Genomic DNA, 25,861 nt, shown 5'->3' on the forward strand with positions numbered 1-25,861 from the left:
TGTTTTCATATTGTTGGATTTTAAAAGTTCTTTATACATTCTGGATACAAGTACTTTATCAGATGTGTGATTTACAAATATTTTCTCAGTCTGTAGCAGGTTTATACTTAAAAGCTAAAAACTGAAAAAAATCCAAAGGTCCATCAACAGAAAATGAATAAACCATGGTACACTGACACAAGGGAAATGCCACATACTAATCAAAAAGGAAAAAATTACTGATACACACAACAACATGGATGAATCTACCTCTCAGACATTACGTGGAATAAAAGAAGCCATACACAAAAGAGTCCTTAAAGGTGAAATATGCTACCTAAATATAAACAACAGTTCTTCAACCTGAGATTCGCATTACAGGACTTCATTAAGTCAAAGATCTGCTATCTTTTATTCTTTCTCTTCCTTGCCACGATGGCTTTTCTTTTTTCTTTTACTTTTAGCTATATATTGTTTTTAGAGTAAGTATAAAGGGAATGATGGCAGAGAAACAAACTGAGAATGTTTCAGGATCCAGTATAATCTTTTGAAAAATAAAGTTTAGAGAATCTGTATTTCATAACGTAGTATCACTGCATATTATAAAAAGCACTTCCATCTAGAACAAACAAGGAATACCTACTATGATTAAGAAAAGGTATGTCACTGAGATAATTTTTAAATTAAACTTATGTTGAGATAATTGGAGATTCACATGCAGTAGTAAGAAATAATACAGAGATCCCCTGTACTCTTCACCCAGTTTCCCCCAATCTTGCATAAATTAGTACAATATCACAACCAGGAAATTGAGATTGATACAATTCACCAACCTTATGGAGATTTCACCAGTTTTATACGTACTCATTTGTGGTCGTGTGTGTGTGTGTATTCATGTAATCTCCACTAGAGTCAAGATACAAAACAGTTCCATCACAAGGATTCCTTGTGCTACTGTTTTATAGCTACACCCACCTCCCTCCATCTACCCCAGTCTCTACCCACTGGTAACCACTACTCTGTTCTCAATCCCCATAATTTTGTCATTTCAAAAATGTTATACAGACATGGAATCATACAGTATGTAACCTTTTGAGATTAGCTTTAACTCAGCATAATTTTCTTGAGCTATATGAAGTTGTGTGAATCAACAGTTCATTCCTTTTTATTGCTGAATAGTATTCTATAGAACAAATGTTTTGGGCGAAATAAATAGGCTAAAAACACCTTACCAGTCCCTGAATCCTCATCTGTCATTCCTTAGGAACGTGAAACACTAATCAAAGCATTAGAATGATATACTAACAAACAAATTTTAACACAGTTCTGGGGCCGGCCCCGTGGCTTGGCGGTTAAGTGCGCGCACTCCGCTGCTGGCGGCCCGGGTTTGGATCCCGGGCGCACACCGACACACCACTTCTCCGGCCATGCTGAGGCCGCATCCCACATACAGCAACTAGAAGGATGTGCAGCTATGACATACAACTATCTCTACTGGGGCTTTGGGAGAGAAAAATAAATAAATAAATAAAATTTAACACAGTTCTGATGCTCAACCTCACTCTTCTTATTCTGACAAGATATATGCCATCTGTATATTATTTAAGGAACATGGCTCCTTGGCACACCTATATTTTCTATGTGATTTTCAACTTATAAAATGGCTATTGAAATTTTAACAACTTACCCATTTGAATATTTGAACCCACACTAAAATGACAATTCAGCTTGATTGATGACAAAACTAAACAGCTAAATGACATTCATGTGATATCCATAAGCAGTTAAGTGAGAAAAAAATTAAAACATCAACCTAGCAGTCTCTGCTTAAAACTTGATACCTGGTTTTAATTTGAGGTTAAAAAAAATCATAAACATTTCTAATTCTACTAGTGTGCCAAGCTACAGGTACTACAAAATGATTTTATGTATGTAAACAAATTTTTTTATTCTTTAAACATATGTAATAAATTTTATTTTGACTGGAAAAGAAATTGTTATTCAACAGGTTTAAATAAAGACTGGTGTGGCTTGGGAGGCCTAAATTTCAATTAAAAAAAACAATTTCAGATAAATATACAAAGAACTTCAATGACAAAATGATTGCAATGTCTTTAAAAATAAGGTAAACAACTGGTTGACCAAAAATTCACAATCCCAATTTCTTATCAAATTTCAGTTCAACATGATAAAAACCACTGCTGAATTCATAAGCTATGTTCATAAAGAAAGAGCCAATTCACTTACAGAAATTCTTCTGTACTGTAACCATTGAAACTTTAAAAGTGTAAAACCAAATACCTGACTTCAGCATCCTGGGTACAGTCAACATCGAGAGCAGATGAAAAATCTAGTTGTTCCATTCTTGGATTTGACAGATACAAATTCTGAGCTGTACTGATCTCTATGATATTCTAGGTGTTAAACAAGGAACTATTTAAGAGGTACACAATTGTCTAATCTGCCTCCTTCAAGCCACTATAACGTCTGAGCAGCTCAGTCTATCTTCTGATCATATAGCAAAACATACACCAATGAAGGGTGTGGCCTGATGATTATCCCCAGCCTAGAAGACTCAACAACCATAATAAGGAAATGGGAGAACAACAGTCATCATACGTTCTGAAGTCGTCATACATTTCTTAATAATGATACATGACCATCATTTCCTTATTGAAATTTAGAAGACTAATATTAAGCAAGAAAAAAGCTGAAAGTTAGATGTTTATTTACTTAACTAAAAATATTTAGCTTCTTCTAAAAAGGAATTCTAAAGCATCAAAGTACAGTTTATGATAAATGATCACAGTCTGCATAATTTAACTGATAAATTACCAAGTCTAATAAATGTCTTTAATAAAAAGCCCTGGAAACAGAATACTCTACAAATTGAACAGAAAGCTAAAATAAGTTTCTTCTAAATGGTTTCTATTGAAAATTTTTAATTAACAAAAGCAAATATTTGCAAGAGTTCGAGAACCCAATTTTTTATAATAAAAGGAAATTCTGCAATATGCTACAACGTGGATGAACCTTGAGGACATTATGCTAAGTGAAATGAGCCAGTCACAAAAAGACAAATACTGTATGATTCCACTTATATGAGGTAGGTAGAGTAGTCAAAATCATAAAGGCAGAAAAGTATAACTGTGGTTGGTTACCAGGGGCTGGGGGGAGGAGAGAATGGGGAGTTATTGTTTAATAAGTATAGAGTTTCAGTTTTACAAGATGAAGAGAGTTATGGGGATGGACAGTGGTGATGACTGCACAACAATGTGAATGTATTTAATATCACTGAACTGTACACTTAAAACCAGTTAAGATGGTAAATTTTATGTTACGTGTACTTTACCACAATAAAAAAAAGAAAAAAGGAAAAAAAGTTTTAAAGGATCTAAAATTTCAAACCCTTGAAGATGCTTTTTCTATTGTTTCTATTATTTCAGACTGCACTCTACTACATGAAGAACGTAGGTAGGGTGCAGGGCCTGTCTAAAATCTTGCAGGAAACATCATTCCAAATGAGTCAGAAGTACACTCAGGCTATGACATATTAAAGAGAATTAGGCGCCTTTATGTTTACTAGATGATCTCTCTTCATTGCATAATTCTAGTGCTTGTTTCCACTGATAAGTATGTATATCATAATCAGATATATACTTTATAGCATAAACACTAAGCAAATAATTGAAAAGTATAAAACACCTCTATATAATCTCTTCCAAATGCATATGTTACGTGTTTTATTAATACAGATACACATAAACACTCTGTTTTACACTTTAATTCCTATGCATACCTAGCAACATGTCCCACATACTGCAGAGGATCATTCGTACCCACTAACTGACGTTGATGGGGACCTGAAACGTTTTTACTTTTTCAGAGGTTAAGGAACAGCAGCAGCCTAAACATCTAGAAAAGTTACATAGTCAGCAGATGTTTCTGCTTACTAGAGTTAAATCAATTTGTAATGAAATACCTTGTTTCCTTTGAATAAACACACACCAGAGAATTGCTATCAGGGTTCAAATCATGACCTGCTGGGCCAGTGACTGGGAGTTGGCTCAGTAAATGCTCAGCCTGTTTTCATTTGTGCATCAATTGATTGAAGACTCTCACATGCAATGTGGATCATAAGCTCCCAAGTAAGCAATTATTAATTAGAAATTAAGTTCAAAGCAACAAACATTTATTGAGCATAGAGTTTTTAAAGGTGGAAGAAGCCTTAGAGATCTTCCTATTTAATCCCATCATTTTACAGATGAAGAAACCATCACCCAGAGAGGCTAACTGGCCTCTCCAGCATCACAATATCACAAAACCTGAACCCAGCTCTTCTGACTCTGACTCCAACTGTTTACTCCTTTTTCACTGCTTAGAACTGATTTCAGAGACAGCATTATAATCTTGTATTTTGTCATCTTCACTAATGTCCCTAGGCTGAGCATATCATAAATATACTCTGTATCTGACTCTTAGACTTTTATACTTTTTAAAGCAGACAAAATCAGTTGTGTGTATTTCTTGTAGATCTTGATTATTAAAATTATGAACAAAAACTCAATATAATTCTTTTGGTTCCTTGAAGTACACCACTAGTAAAAATATGGCCTATTTTCCTTTGTCTGCTAGATTTGTACCACCAAGTGATCAAAATAGAAAACCTGTAAAGGCCATAAAACAAGGTAAATGGGTATACTGCCTACAGTGGGATGGACTGGAGATTCCACCTTCCCAAGACAGAGATTTGTTGCTAGCACATGTGCTTAATTTAAGTCATATTCTTGAGCTCCAGGAGTATGTGAAATATAAATACTCACTGGATGAAGGTGATAGAAAAGGATGGGTTCCATTGCATGAAGCTGTTGTTCAATCCATTCAACAAATACTGGAAATTGTTCTGGACGGTAAGAGAACACAAAACCCCTTTGATCAAACCGAATCAAGAATGTAGAAGGTACGAGTGTTCCCAATGAACATAACAAGCAAAAAGAAAAAGCTAAATAAAAGATTATTTGGAATTTGGAAAAGGCAGTATCCATGTTTTAAACACAGCGTATAAAAACTAGCACATTTTGTGAGGTTCAGGGTTCACCCTTTGCATACTTCTAGGAATGTGACACAGGTTGGCAGGAAGGTGTCGTTTTCACCTAAAAGTGATAACAGTTTGTATATATCATGAATTGATTTGAATACAAAGCTTTTTGCTTTTGAAAATCAGTTTTTAATTTTTCATCTTGAACTAGCTCTTGATATGTTTCCAAATGATTATTACATAGACAAGTAGTATTTACAACATTCATCCTTATATTAATTTTTCATAATGAAATCATTAAAAATTATTGCTGTAAATCAAAAATAAAAGCTACATAGTGAGTTGACCATCAGGCAAATATCACCAGCCTACTTTAAAAACCAACTATTGATACACTAATTTACTTTCAAAACATTATATCAAGTAACTGTTTTCTTCAAAATATTAATGCTTACTGAAACACTAAAATGTTACCTAATTCTGACCTAGCTTTCCTACAAAGAGAATAATGGAATCAGAATTACTTTTTGTCTGCTTACAAAAACTTATCTGCATAAACTAGTTTCGGGCCCGCCCCATGGCTTAGCGGTTAAGTGCGCGAGCTCCGCTGCTTGCAGCCCGGGTTCAGAACCTGGGCATGCACTGAAGCACTGCTTCTCCAGCCATGCTGAGGCCATGTCCCACGTACAGCAACTAGAAGGATGTGCAGCTATGACATACAACTATCTACTGGGGCTTTGGGGGAAAATAAATAAATAAAATTATAAAAAAATAAAAATAAAAAATAAACTAGTTTCACCATCTTTCAATAAGATTTTAAAAGTAATATTTCCTCCTTCCTCTAGCCCAGAAACAGATGAGTAATTATGAGTTGTTGTAGACTTCCTGGAGTTCCCATGTAACTTTTTAGCACTCCTAGTACACCAGCATTTCTACTTATTCCTGGCTTTCCCAGGATGGGAGGCAGAGAGAGATCTAGTAGGGCCCAGATCTTTCTACTATAAAATCACTAAAAGCATAAGCTTCTAATTTCTGTCTAAAAACAAATCATTCCTAAATGCAGTATCTAGTTCCAAGTATCTTAGCTACTTAAGATTTAGGTAGAAGCAGCCATTTAATTGAATTTATTAAAAGTGGCAAATAAATTGAAAATACTTACATTTTAAACTTTTAAAGGAAAAGCAATTTAGAGAAAATTTTAAAGTCTTACATCAATATAAGAAAACGTTGCTAATACCCAGAGTTACCCACATTCAATCTAACACACAGTAGCCAGTAGACACAATTTTAAAAATCTCTTTAAAAATTATAATCAGTTTGTGGTAAATGTCAATTAAGAATTTAATTCTTATTAACTAAGATGCAATTTTCTAGCAGCTGAAGACTTTCTGCTCTTAAGAACTTTTATTAGTAAAGTAAAAAAATTTTTCTAAAAAGCACCAGCAGCAGTATGGTGTACTAGCAGGTAAAAGTCTAGACTTCTGACTGAGTTTGAACCATGAACTAGCTATATAATCTAGGTTAAATTAACTTCTCTATACATTAATTTCATCATCTGTAAAATGAATGATAATATGTGCCCACTTTATAGAGCTGTTTTAAGCATTAAATAGACAAAATACTTACCGATGAAAGGCTTCTCGCCGATACTTTTTCAAGGCATGCTTATCCATGTTGGCAGGCATATCTGCTGCATTCTGTAATCGATCACTCCAGGAAGTCATTTTATTTTAATTGTATGCTGAATTCTAGAAAAGAAAATGAGTAATTTAGTAGCTTAATACTGATATCTGTATACTGATATCTGATTTTTTTTAAAACTTAGAAAAACTCTAGCTTGCAATTGCCTACTATAATTATCTACTTAAACATATTGAAGGCTGGCCTGTGGCTTAGCGGTTAAGTGCCTGTGCTCCGCTACTGGCGGCCCGGGTTCGGATCCTGGGCGCGCACCGATGCACCGCTTCTCCGGCCATGCTGAGGCCGCATCCCACATACAGCAACTAGAAGGATGTGCAACTATGACATACAACTATCTACTGGGGCTTTGGGGGAAAAAAAAAAGGAGGAGGATTGGCAATAGATGTTAGCTCAGAGCCGGTCTTCCTCAGCAAAAAGAGGAGGATTAGCATGGATGTTAGCTCAGGGCTGATCTTCCTCACACACACACAAAGAAAACCATACTGAATATGGTAAATATAAAAATATACCAACACTTCTAAACTATGTAAATTTAGGAAAGTAATTTCATATGATAATTTCTATCCATAAAGATCACATATATCCCTTTCAAATAATTAAGCATGACTGCCAATAATAACTAACTTTAATCACAGATTCTAGAAAAGGGACTAAGACCACAGATTTGTGAAAATATATAATTTCCAGTATATATATGTTTCAAAATGTGTGAAGTAAGCAACTTTTTAATTCTGATCAACATACTAAGCTCAATAAATGGTGGTACAAATATAAGTAATGAATGTTTTATTTCTAATTACATCATGCTTTTATATTTTTCTATAAACTTTCAGCTAGTATTAAAGGCTAGGGACCAGAAGATTATGAAATAAACTAAAACATTTCATCTCATTAGAATAAACATCTAGGGCCGGCCTGTGGCTTAGTGGTTAAGTGCACGCGCTCTGCTACTGGCGGCCCGGGGTTTGCATCCCAGGCGCACACCGACGCACCGCTTCTCCGGCCATGCTGAGGCCGCGTCCCACAGACAGCAACTAGAAGGATGTGCAACTATGACATACAACTATCTACTGGGGCTTTGGGGGAAAAAAAAAACCGAGGAGGATTGGCAATAGATGTTAGCTGAAGAGCCGGTCTTCCTCAGCAAAAAGAGGAGGATTAGCATGGATGTTAGCTCAGGGCTGATCTTCCTCACAAAAAAAAAAAAAAAAAACATCTAAAATGAGGCAAGCAGCTAAGTGTCTTTAAGTACTTTAACACTAGGTACTATTCTAGGTTTCACTTCTGTTTTTGAAATTTTCATCTGTAAATAGTTTTAAATAAGGATGAAAAATATCCCTTTAGAGTTAACAAGCTTATGAACATTTTATTAAAATACCAATGTTTGTGAAAACATCTGCAGTCTAACTTATTTCCAATTTTGAAAATACTAACATCATTTATGACATTAAGTCAATTTTTAAATAAACCATCTCTGTAGCTTTTTAAAATAATTTATTGAGGTGAAATTCATATAAGAAAATGAACAATTTTAAAGTGATTAAGTCAACGGCATTTAGTACATTCATAACGTTATGCAATCACCACCTCTATCTAGTTCCAAAATATTTCCATCACTCCAAAGTTAAACCCCTACCCATTAAGCAGTTTCTTCCCATTACCACCAACCCCCAGCCCCTGACATCCACCAATCTGGGTTCTGTCTATGGATTTATCTATTCTGGGTATTTCATATAAATAGAATCATACAATATGTGACCTGTTGCGTCTTGCTTCTTTCACTTAGCATAATGTTTTCGAGTTTCATCCACGTTGTATCATGTTTCAGATACTTCATTCCTTTTTATGGCTGAATAATACATATTCCACTGTATGTGCAGACCATAATTTGTTTATCCATTCATCCGTTGATGGACATCTGGACTATTTCCACCTTTTGGCTATTGTGAATAGTGCTTCTATGAACAAGTATGTATAACGCATTTGCTTGAGTACTAGTTTTTAATTCTTTTGGACATATGCTTAGGTCTGTAATGTTTTTGAAGTAATCAAGATTTCCAGACATTGTTTACAGAACAAAAGCACTGGTATTTGCAAAAGATTCTAGTTAAAATCTTATTAAAATACAAAATTAACTTGAGAGAAGTTATTTGCTAGATTATATAACTGAATCTAGATATACTATGAGGGGTTTTTTTATTTTAAAAAATCCTGTAGCGAATCCAGACTATTTTGTGAACCAAAAAAGGGAGAAATTTTGAAAGCAAAGAATTATAATGGAACTTCAATGATTGTTTTTTGGTGGGGGTTGGGAGAAGAACCATAACTATATCTTACATAAGTTTAAATAAGACTTGGAAGTGAAATTTGTGTTCTGTGATGAATTAAGAGAAATCAGAATAGTCACACCATTAAAGAAAGACTTCAACTTGAGTTCTACTGCAATTATAGTTCATATGGTAAAGCATAGGAAATAAAACTCATGTATTTATCGTTACGACCTTAGGTACATTCCAACTTTTAAAAGTCTCAAACAGTATTCATATGAGTCTACCTCTTACTTTTTATTTTTTAAAAATTAATGAGATCTGCAAAGGGTGAACCCTCTAATCTTCATTAGCATATTGATTAGCACACATGTGGGTGAGAAAACCATCTGAGGCCTGAAAAAAAGCCAGCCAAAGAGTTAGAGGGAACAATCTCTGAAGCTCACATAGGCTAGGAAAAGTTCCTGGCCCCAATCAGCCAAGGTGGAAAACCTCATCATTTATACCATATTAAGTAGAGTAGTTGGAAGGGGTTTGTGTCTGTAGTTGGGCAAAATTATCTAGACTAAAAACTGCTCTGGTCCTGCCTAGCAAAGCAAGACCTGAAAGGATCGAACTGCTTCCAAGTAACTTAAACATGTCAAAAACCAAAGCTCAAGAATATCCATAGGAATAAAAATATCCAGCACCCAACAAGGTAAAATTTATAATCAAAAATGAGCAGCATTCAAAGACACAGGAAAATCTAACACATAATGAGGAGAAAAATCAATTGAAACAAACCCATAAATCAGACAGATGATTGAATTAGTACTCAAAAATGTCATTACAATGTAACAAAATTCAATATATAATACATAATTCAATTCATATAATACATAATTCAAATAATATATCATTCAATATGTAATTTATAATTGAACATATTTCATATATTCAAAAAACTAGAAGACTGAAAATGTTAAGTGCAGGAATGAAAGATAAAAAAAGAGACCCAAATCAAACATTTAGAAATGACAACTACAATATATGAAATGAAAAATACGCTGAATAGGCTCAAAGGCAGATTAGACATTAGAGAAAACATTAGTGAATTGAAGACATAGCAACAGAAACTATCCAAAGTAAAACAGACAAAAGACTAAAAAGATTAACAAGGGCATCAGAGAGCTGTGCAACAGTTTCAAGCAGCTTAATATATGTGTAATTGGAGTCCACAAATGAAAAGAGAAAGGGAGAAGACAGAAAAAAATATTTAAAGAAATAGTGGGTGAAAATTTTCCAAATTTAATGGAAACTATAAATCCACAGATCCAAGAAAATTTAGCAAACCCTAAGCACAAGAAAACTACACCAAGGGACATCAAAATTAAATTCCTTAAAAAGAATGATAAAAAGAAAATATGAAAAAGCAGCTAGAGAGAAAAGACATTATATATAAGAAAAAAGCAGATTTCTCATCTGAAGCAGAAAAGCCAGAGGAAAGTGGAGAAACATCTTTCAAGTAATGAAAGAAAAGAATTGTCAACCTAGAATTCTTAATCTCACAAAAATATCTTTCAGAAATAAAGATGAAATAAAGACTTTTCAGACATACCAAAAGCTGAAAGAATTCATCACCAGCAAACTAAAAGAAATTTTAAAGGAAGTCTTCAGGCACGAGGAAAACAATACTGGATGGAAATCAATCTACATAAAGGAATGGATAAATATAAAAGGTTTTTTTTCCTATTAGTAAATCTTTTTAAAAGATAACCATTTGAAGCAAAAGTAATAACAACGTATTGTGAGGTTTATAACATATGTAGAAGATGTATGCGGGCCGGGCCAGCAGTGCAGCCATTAAGCGCGCGCACCCTGCTTTGGCGGCACGGGGTTCACAGGTTCGGATCCTGGGTGCGCACTGACACACTGCTTGTCAAGCCATGCTGTGGTGGCGTCCAATATAAAGTAGAGGAAGATGGGCACAGATGTTAGCCCAGGGCCAATGTTCCTCAGCAAAAAAAGAGGTGGATTGGTATCAGATGTTAGCTCAGGGCTGATCTTCGTCACAAAAATTTTTAAAAAGAGGAAGTAAAATGTATAACAGCAATAGCCTAACATGTAGGTAGTATCCCTACCTACCTATTGGGCTATACTATTGGAAGTATACTATTGGAAGATTCTTATAGTATAGATGAAGTAGTGTAGGATCACTTGAAAGTAGACTGTGATAAAGTATAGATGCATACTCTTTGCCCTAAAGCAATTACCAAAATAACACAGAAAAGTGAGAGGTAATAAGGTAACAAAAGAGATAAAATGGAAACAAAAAATAATCAACCCAAAATAAGAGATAAAAAGAGAAAAAGAAAAAAAAAGAATAATGAAATAAACAGGAAAATATAGCAAGGTGGTAGAATTTTACTAACCACATAAAAAATAACATTAAATTTAAAATATCTAAACACTCCAATCAAAAAGAAGCTGGAGTGGTTATATTAATATTAGACAAAGTATATTTCACATCAAAGAATATTATCAGGGATAAGGAGGCACATTTCTTAATGATAAACAGGTCAATTTATCAAGAGAACATAATCATAAATGCTTATGCACATCTAATAAAAGAGTTTCAAAACACATGAACCAAAAACTGACAGAACTGCAAGGAGAAAGTGACAATCCACAATTATAGCTGGAGATTTCAATACTCTCTCAATAACTGATAGAGAACAAGTGGACAGAGTATCAGTTAAAGACAGAAAAGAACTAACACTATCATCCAACTTGACCTAATTGGCATTTATAAAACAGTCCACCCAACAACTGCAAAATACACATTCTTCTCAAGTACACATGGAACATTCACCAAAATAGATCATATTCTGGGCCATGAAACAAGTCTCAACAAATTTAAAAGGAATCAAGTCTTAAAAAGTATCTTCAGGGGGCCGGCCCCGTGGCTTAGCGGTTAAGTGCGCGCACTCCGCTGCTGAGGCCCGGGTTCAGATCCCGGGCGCGCACCGACGCACCGCTTCTCTGGCCATGCTGAGGCTGGGTCCCACATACAGCAACTAGAAGGATGTGCAGCTATAACATACAACTATCTATTGGGGCTTTGGGGGAAAAAATAAATAAATAAAATTATAAAAAAAAAAAAGTATCTTCATGGGCCAGAATGGAATTAAATTAGAAATAACTAACAGAAAAGATATCTGGAAAATCTCCAAAATATCTGAAAACTAAATAACACACTACTATATAACCCATGGGTCAAAGAAGAAATCAAAGGAGAAATTAGATATTACTTTGAACTTAAAATAAAAATACAACATTATTAAAATTTGTGGATGAGAAGGGTATAAAAACAGTTCACTAAAAACATCAACTATTAAAAAAAGGTGGAAGTAATGGAGAAGATAAGGGACAAAAAAAATATAAGTCATACAGAAAACAAACAGCAAAATGACAAAAATCAGTCCTTCCTTACCATTAATTACTTTAAAGGCAGAGGTTGACAGAACAGATTTAAAAGATAGATCCAACTATATGCTGTCTACAAGAGCCTCACGTTACATCCAAAGACACAAACAGGTTGGAAATGGAAGGACAGGAAAAGATACTCTGTGCAAACAGTAACCAAATAGAGCTGGAGTAGCTACACTACCATTGGACAAAATAGACTTTTAAGTCAAAAACTGTTAAACAGACAAAGGAACGCATTATATATTGACAAAGGGTCAATTTGCCAAGAAGATATAGCAATTATAAACATATATACACCCAAGAACAGAGCCACAAAATATATGAAGCAAACACTGACAAAATTGAAGGAAGAAATAGACAGTTCTACAATAATAGCTGGAGACTTCAATACCTCGCTATATTGGACAGAACATCTAAGACTGAAGATTGATAAGGATATAGAGGGCTTCAACAACACTATAAACTAGACCTAACAGACATATAGACCACTCCACCCAGCAAAATGATACACAATTCCTCTCAAGTGCACATGGAACATTATTCAGGATAACCATACGTTCAACCACAAAACAAGTCTCAATAAATGTTTATAAAATTGAAATCATACACAGTATCTTCTCCTACCACAATGTAATGAAGGTAGAAATCAACAACATAAGAAAAACTATAAATTTCACAAATATGTGGAAATTAAACAGCACATTCTTAAATAACCAATGGGTCAAAGAAGAAATCACGAGGAAAACTATAAAATAGAGACAAATGAAAACAAAAACACAACGTACCAAAACTTATGGGAGGCAGTGAAGGCAGTGCTCAGAGGAAAATTTATAGCTGTAAATGCCTTCATTAAAAAAGAACAGACATCTCAAATCAATAATCTAAATTTACACCTTGAGGAACTAGAACAGCAAAAAAAGATGAGCAAACTAAACCCAAGCCTAGCAGAAGGAAGGTAATAACAAAGATCAGAGCAGAAATACATAAAATAGAGAATTAAAAAAACAGAGAGAATCAATGAGGCTACAAGTTCATTCTTTGAAATGACCAACAAAATTGACAAACCTTTAGCTAGAATGACTAGGAAATAAAGAGATAAGACGTAAATAATTAGAATCAGATGAAAGCAAGGACATTATCAATGACCACCCAGAAATCAAAATCAAATCCAACAATACATTAAAAGAATAATACATCATGACCAAGTGGAGTTGATTCCAGGAATGCTGAGATGATTTAACACTCTAAAATCAGTCAATGTAGGGGCCGGCCCAGTGGCGCAAGCGGTTGGGTGCGCGCGCTCCGCTGCGGCGGCCCGGGGTTCGCTGGTTCGGATCCCGGGCGCGCACCGATGCACTGCTTTGGCAGGCCACGCTGTGGCGGTGTCCCATATAAAGTGGAGGAGGATGGGCACGGATGTTAGCCCAGGGCCATCTTCCTCGGCAAAAAAAGAGGAGGATTGGCGAATGTTAGCACAGGGCTGATCCCCTCACAAAAAAAATAAATAAATAAATAAATAAAATAAAATCAGTCAATGTGATTCACCATATCAGCAATCTAAAAAAGAAAAACTATACGATCATCTCAATAGATACAGAAAAAGTTTAAGACAAAATCCAATATGCTTTCCTGATAAAAACTCTCAGCAAACTGGAATAAAAGGGAACTTCCCTAGTATGATAAAACACATCTACCAAAAACCTACAGCTAACATCATACTAAAGGTGAAAGACTGAATGTTTTCTCCCTAAGATTAGGAAAAAAATATGTACACTCTCACCACTTCTACTCAACACTGTACTGATGGTTCTGTTCTAGCCAGTACAATCAGGCATCTCTCAGTACATAGAAAAATTAATTCAAAATGGACTATAGACCAGAATGTAAAATCTAAAATTATAAAACTTCTAAAAGAAAACATAGGAGAAAGGCTTTGTGAGCTTTGGGTTAATGAAAACTTCCTAGTTCTGGGGCCGGCCCCGTGGCCTAGCAGTTGGGTTCAGCGTGCTCTGCTTCGGCAGCCCGGGGTTCAGTTCCCACGCACGAACTAAGCCCCTCATTGGCAGCCATGTTGTGGCAGCAACCCACATACAAAATAGAGGAAGACTGGTACAGATATTAGCTCAGGGCAAATCTTCCTCAAGCAAAAAAGACGAAGACCAGCAGCACATGTTGGCTCAGGGTGAACCGTCCTCAGCAAAGAAAAAAAATGTCCTAGTTCCAACACCTAAAGCACAATCGATAAAAGAAAAAAAGTTGATAAATTAGATTCTATCAAAATTTAAAATTTCTGTTCTTCAAAAGACACCGTTAGAAGGAAAAGACAAGCTACCAACAAAAGAGACAAATTCCTGGCCTCATGGAACTTATATTTTAGTGGAGGAGTCAGAGAGTAACCAAAAATATAATACTGTGTCAGGCAGTGAAATGTGCTACATGGTGTAAGTCAAATAAATAAAGTGAAGAAATAAAGGATGACAACAGTCATATTGTAGGTAAGAAAACCTTGGAAGGCCTCTACGAGGAGGTAATATTTGTTCAGACACCTCAGTCAAGTGAGGGGTTGATACATAAAATAAAACAAACAAATCAATTTACCACAAGGTTGGCATTACAAGCCATGTTAATCTGTTTTGCACATTATGATTTATATGTATCTGAGTGATGCAAAATATTTAAAATATTTTATTCCCTTAGGAAATTAAATATTATGTCTGCAATCTTGTTTGTATACTGAACTTGTTATAGGTCCCTTTTCACGCTAACAGAGGTCTAAAAGCGAAACAAAACAAAACTATTTTCACACTGTTTCCATTAAAATGTTTTCTCTTCTCCTGTGTGGGAGAAGGGGGAGATAAGCTACAGTCTGGGGGAAAATATTTGCAAATCACACATCTGATAAAGGAACTTGTATCCAAAATATATAAAGAGCTCTCAAAATGCAATAAAACAAATAATCCCATTATTAAAACAGAGATAAAAGATCTGAACAGATGCTTCATCAAAAAAGATATATAGATGGCAAATAAGCACATGAAATGATGCTCAACATCATTTACCATCAGGGAAATGCAAATTACAACTACAATGAGATTCCACTACATGACTATCAGAACGTTTAAAACTAAAAAGACTGGCCATGCCAAATTTGGTGAGGATATACAGCAACTAGAACTCTTAACACACTGCTGGTAAGAATATAAAAATGGTACAAGCACTCTGGAAAATTCTGCCATTTCTTTACAAGTTAAACATATGTCTACTCTATGTTCCAAGCTTTCTACTCCTAAGTAATTATCCAAGAGAAATGAAAGCATATATTCATATACTAAAGATTTGTACATGAATATTCACAGCAGCTTTGTTTGTTATAGCTAGAAACTGAAAACAACCGAAATGTCTATGCACAGATGAATGGACAAATTGTGGTACATCCATGCAATGGAATTCTGCTATGCAATAAAAGGAATGAACCTTGATACAGAACATGAATCAATTTCAAAATTATGCTGAGTGAAAGCAGACAAAAAAATGAATATATACTATGTGATTCCATTTATATAAAATTCTCAAAAATGCAAACCCATCTACAGTGACAGAAAGCAAATCAGTGATTGCCTGCAGTGGAGGGGTGAGGCAGGGAGAGATCCAAGGAAACTTTTGGAGGCAATATCTTCATTACCTTGTTTATGGTAACTGCTTAAACATGTACAATTTATTGTACGTATTTATACCTCAATAAAACTGTTTTCATAAAGTCAGACTTCTTTTTCTCTTTCCTTACAATTTAGAGGTAGTAATTATCCCATATATTTTTATTTTTTTATTACCTTCTTCAAATTATTTGTGGGAAAAATTCAAAGCACTTTCTTGGTTCACTCACGGACTAAACAAAATATATTTTATTTTAAAAATTCAAGTCATAGAGTTTCAGAAAAGGTCACACAAAACTTTATTCAACTAAAAATGTAAACATATGGGCCGGCCCCGTGGCTTAGCGGTTAAATGCGTGTGCTCCGCTGCTGGCGGCCCGGGTTCGGATCCCGGGTTCGGATCCCGGGTGCGCACTGACACATCGCTTCTCCGGCCATGCTGAGGCCGTGTCCCACATACAGCAACTAGAAGGATGTGCAGCTATGACCTACAACTATCTACTGGGGCTTTGGGGGAAAAAAATAAATAAATAAAAATTTTTAAAAAATGTAAACATAAATTATTAAATAACCATATTATCACTAATATGGGATAGAATCTGCCACGAAGTCTATACAGTTATGTGAAGGTAAAGGGGTGAGATTTTCATATCATCATCTACAAACAACTCTTCATATGACAGTTTTCCTATGATTTTATCTAACACAGCATTACTATGACAGACTTTTTTTTTTTTTTGGTGAGGAAGACTGACCATTAGCTAACACCTGTTGCCAATCTTCCTCTTTCTGCTTGAGGAAGATGCTCCCTGAGCTAATCTCTGCGCCAATCTTCCTCTACTTTGTATTTGGGATACCTCCACAGCACGGCTTGATGAGCGGTGTGTAGGTCCGCGCCCATGATCCAAACCCACCAACCCCAGCCTGCTGAAGCAGAGCACACCAACTCAACCACCACGCCACCAAGCTGGCCCCATGACAGACTTTTGAACTCTACCCAGAGTCAGTCTATCTAACGCTTAACTATATTTCACGTGACAATAAAATTAAAGATGATGATTCTTTATCATCTGTCAAAAAAAAGAGAGTTCCAATAAGTAGGTAAACATTTCATTTGTCACCTGTTTCCAGTGTCAAGCTTAAGAGTAGTTTTTTTCCAGTAACGTACAGCAGTTGTAACAGTGGGCTCTCCAGGACCAGTTCAACTGACCCTATCTCTTATCAACAGAGTGATTAAAAATTGCCTTTCAGAAAATCTGCAAAGACATGTAGCCAGGGAATGCACAGAAGAAGAAACTGTGACCTGAAACAACCGTGGAACCAAAGAGCCTCCTTCCCACAGAACCCAGGGACAGGGACATGACCGGAACTTCAAAGTCGGACTCCTATGAGAAGTGAGGGGTCCCTCATTCAGGAAGATCCAGTGTTAAAATTCCTTAACCCATCTCATCACAAATGTTTAGAACCCCATCACAAATGTTTAGAACCCTGTCATAAATGTTTAAAACCTTACCATAAATGCTTGAAGCCCACCAGTCAAAACCTGTCCTGCCAGTGTTTCTGTGTGCCAGCCTGTTCTCCCTAACTTCTTAAATTTTGCCCCAAATCCTGATTCAGGGAGACAGATCTGAGGGCACATGCCCCCCCCACCCCGTCTCCTTGCAGATTGATCTCACAGAATAAAGCTGATCTCTTTTCCCAAAGGCTGATGCCATGATTAATTGGCTTGTTTATGTGCATCAGGCAGAGAACCCCAATTTTGTGTGGTAACACCGGGCGACTATGAAGGGACAAGGTCCTGTGATCGCCTGCCCGAGGCTCTGGAATCCCCGGTGAGGGGTGGAGTCTCTTCATCGACTCTAAGCAGCCACCTAGACCATTTCATCTAGAGGTTCAACTGACTGGATTCCCATCTCCCTGCCGCAGCGCTTCAGGCCTCAAGGTGTTGTTTTTTTTTTTTTTTTACCTTTGAGAGAAGAAAACTGCTGCAGGATCAGATGTCTTTTGGGTGAGTGACCTCGTTAAAACACAGCTGTACCTAACATTGTCTAATATCTCCTCAGGATTGTGGGTTAGAGGCCCCACTGGTGAGATTTTTTGCTGGGGTAAAGTCCCTAGGCTGGGATTCTGGGTTTAAAGGAAACAACGTAAAAGGGTTACAGCCAGAGGGACACTAAAAAGGATGGGGTTAGAGTCCCGAGCTCTGGAGTAGGGTCTCAGAGTACCCTGGGTTAGAGTCCCAGGGTACTGGATTTCGGTGTCTGTTTGTATTTGTCTACGTCTGATTTTTTATTTGTTAAAATTGGCTGTTTTGGGGACTGAGTTCCTTGGTAGTTATAACAAACTCTCTTTAAAAGTTATCTTGTTTGTCAAGTGGGACTTTATCAGACTAAAGAGCTTTTATAAGACAAATGAAACCAGAATCAAGATGAACAAACAACCAACCAGCTGGGAGAGAATATTTGCAAAACATACATCTGACAAGGGGTTGATCTTCATAATATATAAAGAACTCACACAATTGAACAACAAAAAAACAAACAACCCGATCAAAAAATGGGCAGAGGAAATGAACAGACACTTCTCCAAGGAAGATATACAGATGGCCAATAGGCACATGAAAAGATGCTCAACATCACTAATCATCAGGGAAATGCAAATCAAAACAACACTAAGATACCACCTCACGCCCGTTAGAATGGCTATAATCACCAAGACAAAAAACAACAAATGTTGGAGAGGATGTGGAGAAACAGGAACCCTCATACACAGCTGGTGGGAATGCAAATTGGTGCAGCCTCTATGGAAAACAGTATGGAGATTCCTCAAAGAATTAAAAATAGAGATGCCCTATGATCCAGCCATCCCACTACTGGGAATCTATCCAACGCACCTGAAATCAACAATCCAAAGAGGCTTATGCACCCCTATGTTCATTGCAGCATTATTCACCATAGCCAAGAAGTGGAAGCAACCTAAGTGTCCCTCGACTGACGACTGGATTAAGAAAATGTGGTATATATATACAATGGAATACTACTCAGCCATAAAAAAAGACAAAATCGTCCCATTTGCAACAACATGGATGGGCCTGGAGCGTATTATGTTAAGTGAAATAAGCCAGAAAGAGAAAGACAAACACTGTATGATCTCACTCATATGTGGAATATAAACCAACACATGGACAGAGAAAACTGGACTGTGGTTACCCGGGAAGTGGGGGTGGGGGGTGGGCACAAGGGGTGAAGGGAGTCATATATGGGGTGATGGACAAACGAAAATGTACAACCCAAAATTTCACAATGTTAGAAACCATTAAAATATCAATTAAAAAAAAAAAAAAAGTTATCTTGTTTGTGGCGGTGGCCCAGTGGTGTAGTGGTTAAGTTCACATGCTCCACTTCAGCAGCCCAGGGTTTGCAGGTTCAAGCTCCTGGGTGTGGACCTACACACCACTCATAACGCCATACTGTGGTGGCATCCTACATACAGAAAATAGAGGAAGATAGGCACAGATGTTAGCCCAGGGACAATCTTCCTCAAGCAAAAAGAGGAAGACTGGCAACAGATGTTAGCTCAGGGCCAATCTTCCTCACCAAAAGAAAAAGCAAAAAGAAATTACCTTGTTTGCTGTAGCCACTTTAGGAAAAGCCCCCTGAAATGGGGATAAATGTAAACAGCTGGCAAGATAACCCAGGACAATTTAAAATTACAGTTGCCACTCTGGGCTCCTTCTGAGCTTTCGAACCAAGAAACAAAGAAATATTTAAAGAGTCAAGGGGGCCGGCCCCGTGGCTTAGCGGTTAAGTGCACGCGCTCCGCTGCTGGCGGCCCGCGTTCGGATCCCGGGCGCACACCGATGCACCGCTTCTCCGGCCACGATGAGGCCGCGTCCCATATACAGCAACTAGAAGGATGTGCAACTATCTACTGGGGCTTTGGGGGAAAAAAATTAAAAAATAAAAAAAAATTTAAAGAGTCAAGGGCTCCACCTTTCAACCTAAAGCTTTCAGCAACTGTAAATGTTTACAAAGAACTGCAGAATCTCACCAAGCCCTTGTGTCCTGAGGGCTTAGCTTGATAATCGTCAGGTTGTGGGGGTGGGGGGGGTCCCAAAACTATGGTGGGACAAAAACACAGTTGCACTCCATTCTGCAGTCAGAGATGGTCAAACAGAAATGCAGACTGCACTCCTGTTTGTGGCTAAGGGTCCTACCAAACTGCTGTCAGCCTGAGGGAAATTACATGGGCCATCAGAAGGAAGGCTTGGCTTGGCCTTCATTGTGAGGGTTTTGATTTCGAGGACGCTCAAAATTTTCATGATCCAGTTCTAGCTGCAGCATATACTCTTGACCAGCCATGTCTAAATTCTGAAACAATAGGAAACGCAAATTCAATCCCCACCTGGAGCCCCTTAGGCTGCATTTTCCCAAATTGGGCGACTTTTAGCTATGAGTACGTAGGACGAGCTACTGAGTATTCATTGGTTTATTGATCTTCTCCTCCCAGAGATAGTCACTATTTTTCCTTGTCTGTTTTTTTGTGTCATTTATCACAAAACGAAAAAACCACAGGGCAAGACGCAGGCATCTCCACAAGCCTGTTGTCCAGGCGCGCCACAGTAAACTTTACTGTAGGGCCCACCTATGGACATACACATAAGGTGGAAGCTGTTGCTAAGGGACACCTTGGAAGCCAAAAAAGGCTGCAAAATTGGTGGGTATAGGTCAAGCAGCTAAGAGCCATTAGGGCACTTGCCACTTCAAGAAGACTCCTGTGATAGGATAAGTTGGTCATAGAACGGGATAGATGACGACAGGTTCCCCATCAACCTCAAATAAATATCCGTGCAATGAGATACTGTGTAAAGCATACACAATCCCCAAACCCACAGTGCCTCCCTCCTAGGTATTAACTTGTCTCTGAGAGACCCAAAGCATAGATAAGCTATTAATGTGCATATAAGATGAGGGTTTTTTTTTCTTTTGTCTTATTCTATGTCTTGAGAGCTTGGCTTTGTGATCTCTTTGGTCTCCACCATCCGGAGGATGCACATATCAGCAAGCATCTCGGCAGCTAGTGGAGTAGACTGGGGTTCCGAGATGCATTCTCTTTGTCTGGCTGTATCAGCTCTCGGGGGGTTTGTCATGAGGGGTCTCAGTCCATCGGGGCCCTTTTGTCATCTCAACCTTTGTTGCTTGTTAGTGCACTAGAAACCTGTGCAGCAGAAATCTTTGCTTTCTTGGACTATTTTTGGGAGTCAACTTTCTGTATCTTGTGAGGGCTGCTTCTTTTGCACTCTCTTTTAGGAACACCTCTTGCGTCCAAAGTTAAGCCATAAACGCTTATTGGTTTGAGTCACTATTAAGATCCTACTCGCCAATGGTTAGAGGATGGATCTTTAAACTGGAAAAACTTCTAAACTGAAAAAATGTAGCTGAAAGTGTGGGTCAATCTCTTTTATCCTTGCAAGACTGGAAGTGCAGCTCCAGAGGCAGTTGAGATTCCACCCATTTCCCTCATCTCAAAGAGCTTGCAAACCCTCCAGGGACTACCTAGCCCATCACTAATTCCTAGGACTGAAGAAAAAGAAAATAAAAATGGCCATAAGAGCACCCTCGCCCAAAATCTAGCATCTTGAGTGTCTTCTCCACAAATATTAGTAAAAAGGCTTAAAACAAAATTTGGATTAATAACTAGGGAGCCTTGTATTACTGTACTTGATTCATGGAAGTAATTTTAAAACAATAGCTGTGGTATCTCTGTGTGTGTGTGTGTGTGTGTGTGTGTTGCGTGTGTGTGAGATATCTTACCTCCAGATAGTATAATTTCTAAAGAGTTCTATTCAATTGGCTTAAAGTAAGCACTTATACAGATTATTTCTAAATGTAATAGCAACTAACCCAAACGTTTTTCAAGTTAACACGATATAAATTAATCTTTGGTAAATGAAAGCTTACTTAAGATTGTTGGTTTGATTAAAATGGACATGTCCTCAAAGCTGCTAGCACTGGATATGATGCAGACATGCAGCCTTCATTCTACATTTATTGGTCAAATAAGCTGATGTTATCTTTATTACAAAACTGGTTAGCAAAAATAATCACTTAAAATGATAGTCAATTTTGTCTAATGTCTCATGAAGTTTTATAAGCAATCTAAATAATTATTGGGAATGAGTAAACTAAATAGATGTGAAAAAAGATAAAAGTGTTGGGTGAACTTTTTAACAATAATTATGTGTTATGGCATGTATATTTAAAATAACTTCCAAAATCTCTCCAGTAGCTTGAAACTTTGATGTTTTGCTAGGTGAAATTAAATGATAAATAAAAAAACTCATTGAGCATCTAGGTCATTTTCAAATAAGGTAATATACTGAAACATTATCACTAAACATGTCTAAGTTTATCTACTTTTGGCTTCTTATTACAAAGAAACTAAAAGATGTTTCAGTCTATTAGTAAATATGTCTTGTATTTTATTGGAAATTGTACTATGAAGTAGCATGTGTTTATAAACTTGCCAAACCATAGAACGTGAATGTAAAAGACAGTTCGTAATTGCTTACTTTTCACTAAAAAGTAAGGCCTATAAGAGTTAAAAATTCTAATTAAAATGGGCCAGCCTGGTGGCATAGCAGTTAAATGCATGCGTTCTGCTGCAGCGGCCAGGGGTTCAGATCCCGGGTGCGCACCGATGCACTGCTTGTCAAGCCATGCTGTGGTAGCATCCCATATAACGTGGAGGAAGATGGGCACGGATGATAGCCCAGGGCCAGTCTTCCTCAGCAAGAAGAGAAGGATTGGTATCAGATGTTAGCCCAGGGCTAATCTTCCTCAAAAAAAACAAAAAACAAAAAACAGGCCGACCCAGTGGTGTAGTGGTTAAGTTCACGTGCTCTGCTTTGGCAGCCCAGGGTTCACAGGTTTGGATCCCAGGCACAGACCTACACACCACCTAACAAGCCATGCTATGGCAGGCATACCACATATAAAGTAGAGGAAGATGGGCACGGATGTTAGCCCAGGGCTAATCTTCCAGAGCAAAGAGAGGAAGATTGGCAACAGATGTTAGCTCAGGGCTAATCTTTCTCACCAAAAAAAAAAATCTAAATAATATAAGTAATTAAAGCTACTAAAAAATTAATAATGAAAACATCTTTGTATTCAAGGAAAGATGTATGTTTTCAGTAAAGAAGGTAAAGAATGGAAATATTTTTGTTTGTTAAGAAAGATAAATTTGTTAAAGTACTAGGAGGGAAAAGAAAGAAGGCATGGGACAAATTCTGAATGTAAAAAAAAAGTTACAGAAGGTTTGTGGAAGAGGAACCCTTAAAAACAGTTTTATGCATGATCAAGTTGGCTAAGATTGAAGTAAATCTAATTAAGTAAATGAGTTTCAACGTCAAAAGCTGGTACAAAATTAGAATTTGGTTTTCTCTCTCTTAAAAGGATAATTTTCTTCAACTTTGAGTCTACTCTTGATAAAGAGATTATGACAGGGTTTTTCTTTGAGTAGCCTACCAGAAGGGTTGGGATTTTGTTTTATCAAAATAAATTTCCTGTATTTTTTTTTTAATAATTTTATTTATTTATTTATTTTCCCCCAAAGCCCCAGTAGATAGTTGTATGTCATAGCTGCCCATCCTTCTAGTTGCTGTATGTGGGACGCGGCCTCAGCATGGCCAGAGAAGCAGTGCATCAGTGCGCACCCGGGATCCGAACCCAGGCCGCCAGCAGCGGAGCACGCACACTTAACCGCTAAGCCACGGGGCCGGCCCTCCTGTATTGTTTTTATCAGGTCTGTAATCATAGGTGCTAAGGTTTTTCTTATAGCTATTTAATTTTCTGCATTGGCCCGAAAATCTTTGTCACCATGGTTAAATGGATAACTAAACTTTGTTTCATAGGGACCTATGATATTATGTGGGTAAATGTTATTGATTTAAGTGTTTTAAAAATTATATAATATTCCTAAAATTCTGATCTGTCCTGCTTGTCAGCCATAATTCTAGTTATTATCTTGAAGTGTTGTATGTCACAGAAATAGCCAAGTGTCTTTGTCAATTGCCATTTTTGAGTGTTTTGTTATTTGCAGTTGTTTCACTCTGATGTTTTTGCAAATATGTTTTATCTTCAGAGAGATTCATGGAAAAGACTCTGACACTTACTCTAGAAATCAGGTTTATGATAAACTTTCAGGTCATAAAACTGAAGTGAGTAAGAAATTACAGAACTCTAACGGAGAAACTGATGACTTCACGAAACTGCTAACAGAAGATTACGATAAAGAATCAATTACACAGGACTGAATGAACTTTGAGGATAATTATAATTTTTATGACTTTTCGTTTGAGATACTGCTGATTTTTTTAACATTTTGTTTTTTGCAGATTTAAGGAAATCTTTTTTTCCTTAGCTAACTATGACTTACAGCAACTTGGTAAATTATATCTTTGCAAGCAGAATTGACCCATTTATCTTTTTTTCTCCCTCCCACTTTTTTCCATCATTTTCATTTGGAATCACTGAGCACTGAACCTGCCCTTTTTCCTGAAGCCCTGCAAACTGAAGCTGGACAACTTGATATAAACTTAAGAGAGATTCACGTCTGTTGCTATGCAAGCCACTGAGAAAAATACCTAAACACTCCGTGACATCATCAGAGACATTTCAAACTGCAAAAGACCCTTCGACTCTGACTCTAGAAATCCTTTGACTGGCTGGTCCCTGGGCTCAAAAACTGGTTTATAATTTGCTCCAACCATTAATCTTGTTTTTCTTTTTGTTTCTCTAGAAATACTTCTTATTAAATATCTAGTTACTTACTTATATAACATATGCCTAACTTTGGGAGCCCACCTGCATCACCATCTTACTAAGAGACTGGTTTAATGAGATGGAATAACCTACACCCCTTATCAGCAGGAAGAACCTACAGCAGTGGTCGCCCTACCTCAAGACTGAGGTACGAACAACAAAAAGGGGGGATTTGTAACCATGGGCCCTCCAGGACCAGTTCAACTGACCTCATCTCTTACCAACAGAGTGATTAAGAATTGCCTTTCAGAAAATCTGCAAAGTCACGTAACCAGGGAATGCACAGAAGAAGAAATCATGACCTGAAACAACCGCGGAACCAAAGATCCTCCTTCCCATGGAACCCAAGGATGGGGACAGGACCGGAACTTGCAAGTCGGACTCTTATCAGAAACAAGGAGTCCCTCATTCAGGAAGATCCAGTGTTAAAATTCCTTCCCCATCTCACCAAAAATGTTTAGAACCCTGTCATAAATGTTTAAAACCTTACCATAAATGCTTGAAGCCCATCAGTCAAAACCTGTCCCGCCAGTGTTTCTGTGTGCCAGCCTGTTCTCCTTAACCTCTTAAATTTTGCCCTAAATCCTGAATCGGGGAGAGAGATCTGAGGGCACATGCCCCCTGTGCTCCCTGCAGATTGATCTCGCAGAATAAAGCTGATCTCTTTTCCCAAAGGCTGATGCCATGATTAACTGGCTTCTTTATGCACATTGGGCAGAGAACCCCAATTCTGTGTGGTAACACAGTGACTAATACTGAATAAAAAGCTCAAATTTTAATTCTCTTCAAACAATAGTGGTACAATTAGATAATTCTGCTTCAATATAAAATATCCAGCCTGCAAAGTAGCTGTACCTGAAGAGTTACAACTGAAATGAACTCTCAAGCACTTAAAATACTGTAGTTTCACACTTTAAAAATATTTCATAGGCA

General features: G+C 37.1%; 1 protein-coding gene across 5 annotated transcripts in view; it reads right to left on the reverse strand.

Moving 5' to 3' along the window:
* Nucleotides 1–25,861, reverse strand: part of NT5C2 (5'-nucleotidase, cytosolic II) — a 107,441-nt gene that overhangs the window by 72,491 nt on the left and 9,089 nt on the right. For 4 of the 5 annotated variants that reach the window (XM_058543906.1, XM_058543905.1, XM_058543909.1 and 1 more), the window contains one exon: nt 6,644–6,765. In XM_058543906.1, the coding sequence (XP_058399889.1) occupies nt 6,644–6,741 (98 nt within the window). In that variant the 5' untranslated portion in view covers nt 6,742–6,765. Of the gene's footprint in view, nt 1–6,643; nt 6,766–18,072; nt 18,449–25,861 lie in introns of those variants that run through there. The other variant, XM_058543908.1, reaches the window with a different exon arrangement.

This window comes from Diceros bicornis, chromosome 6 (assembly GCF_020826845.1).
Source record: "Diceros bicornis minor isolate mBicDic1 chromosome 6, mDicBic1.mat.cur, whole genome shotgun sequence".
NCBI classification, from domain to species: Eukaryota; Metazoa; Chordata; class Mammalia; order Perissodactyla; family Rhinocerotidae; genus Diceros; species Diceros bicornis.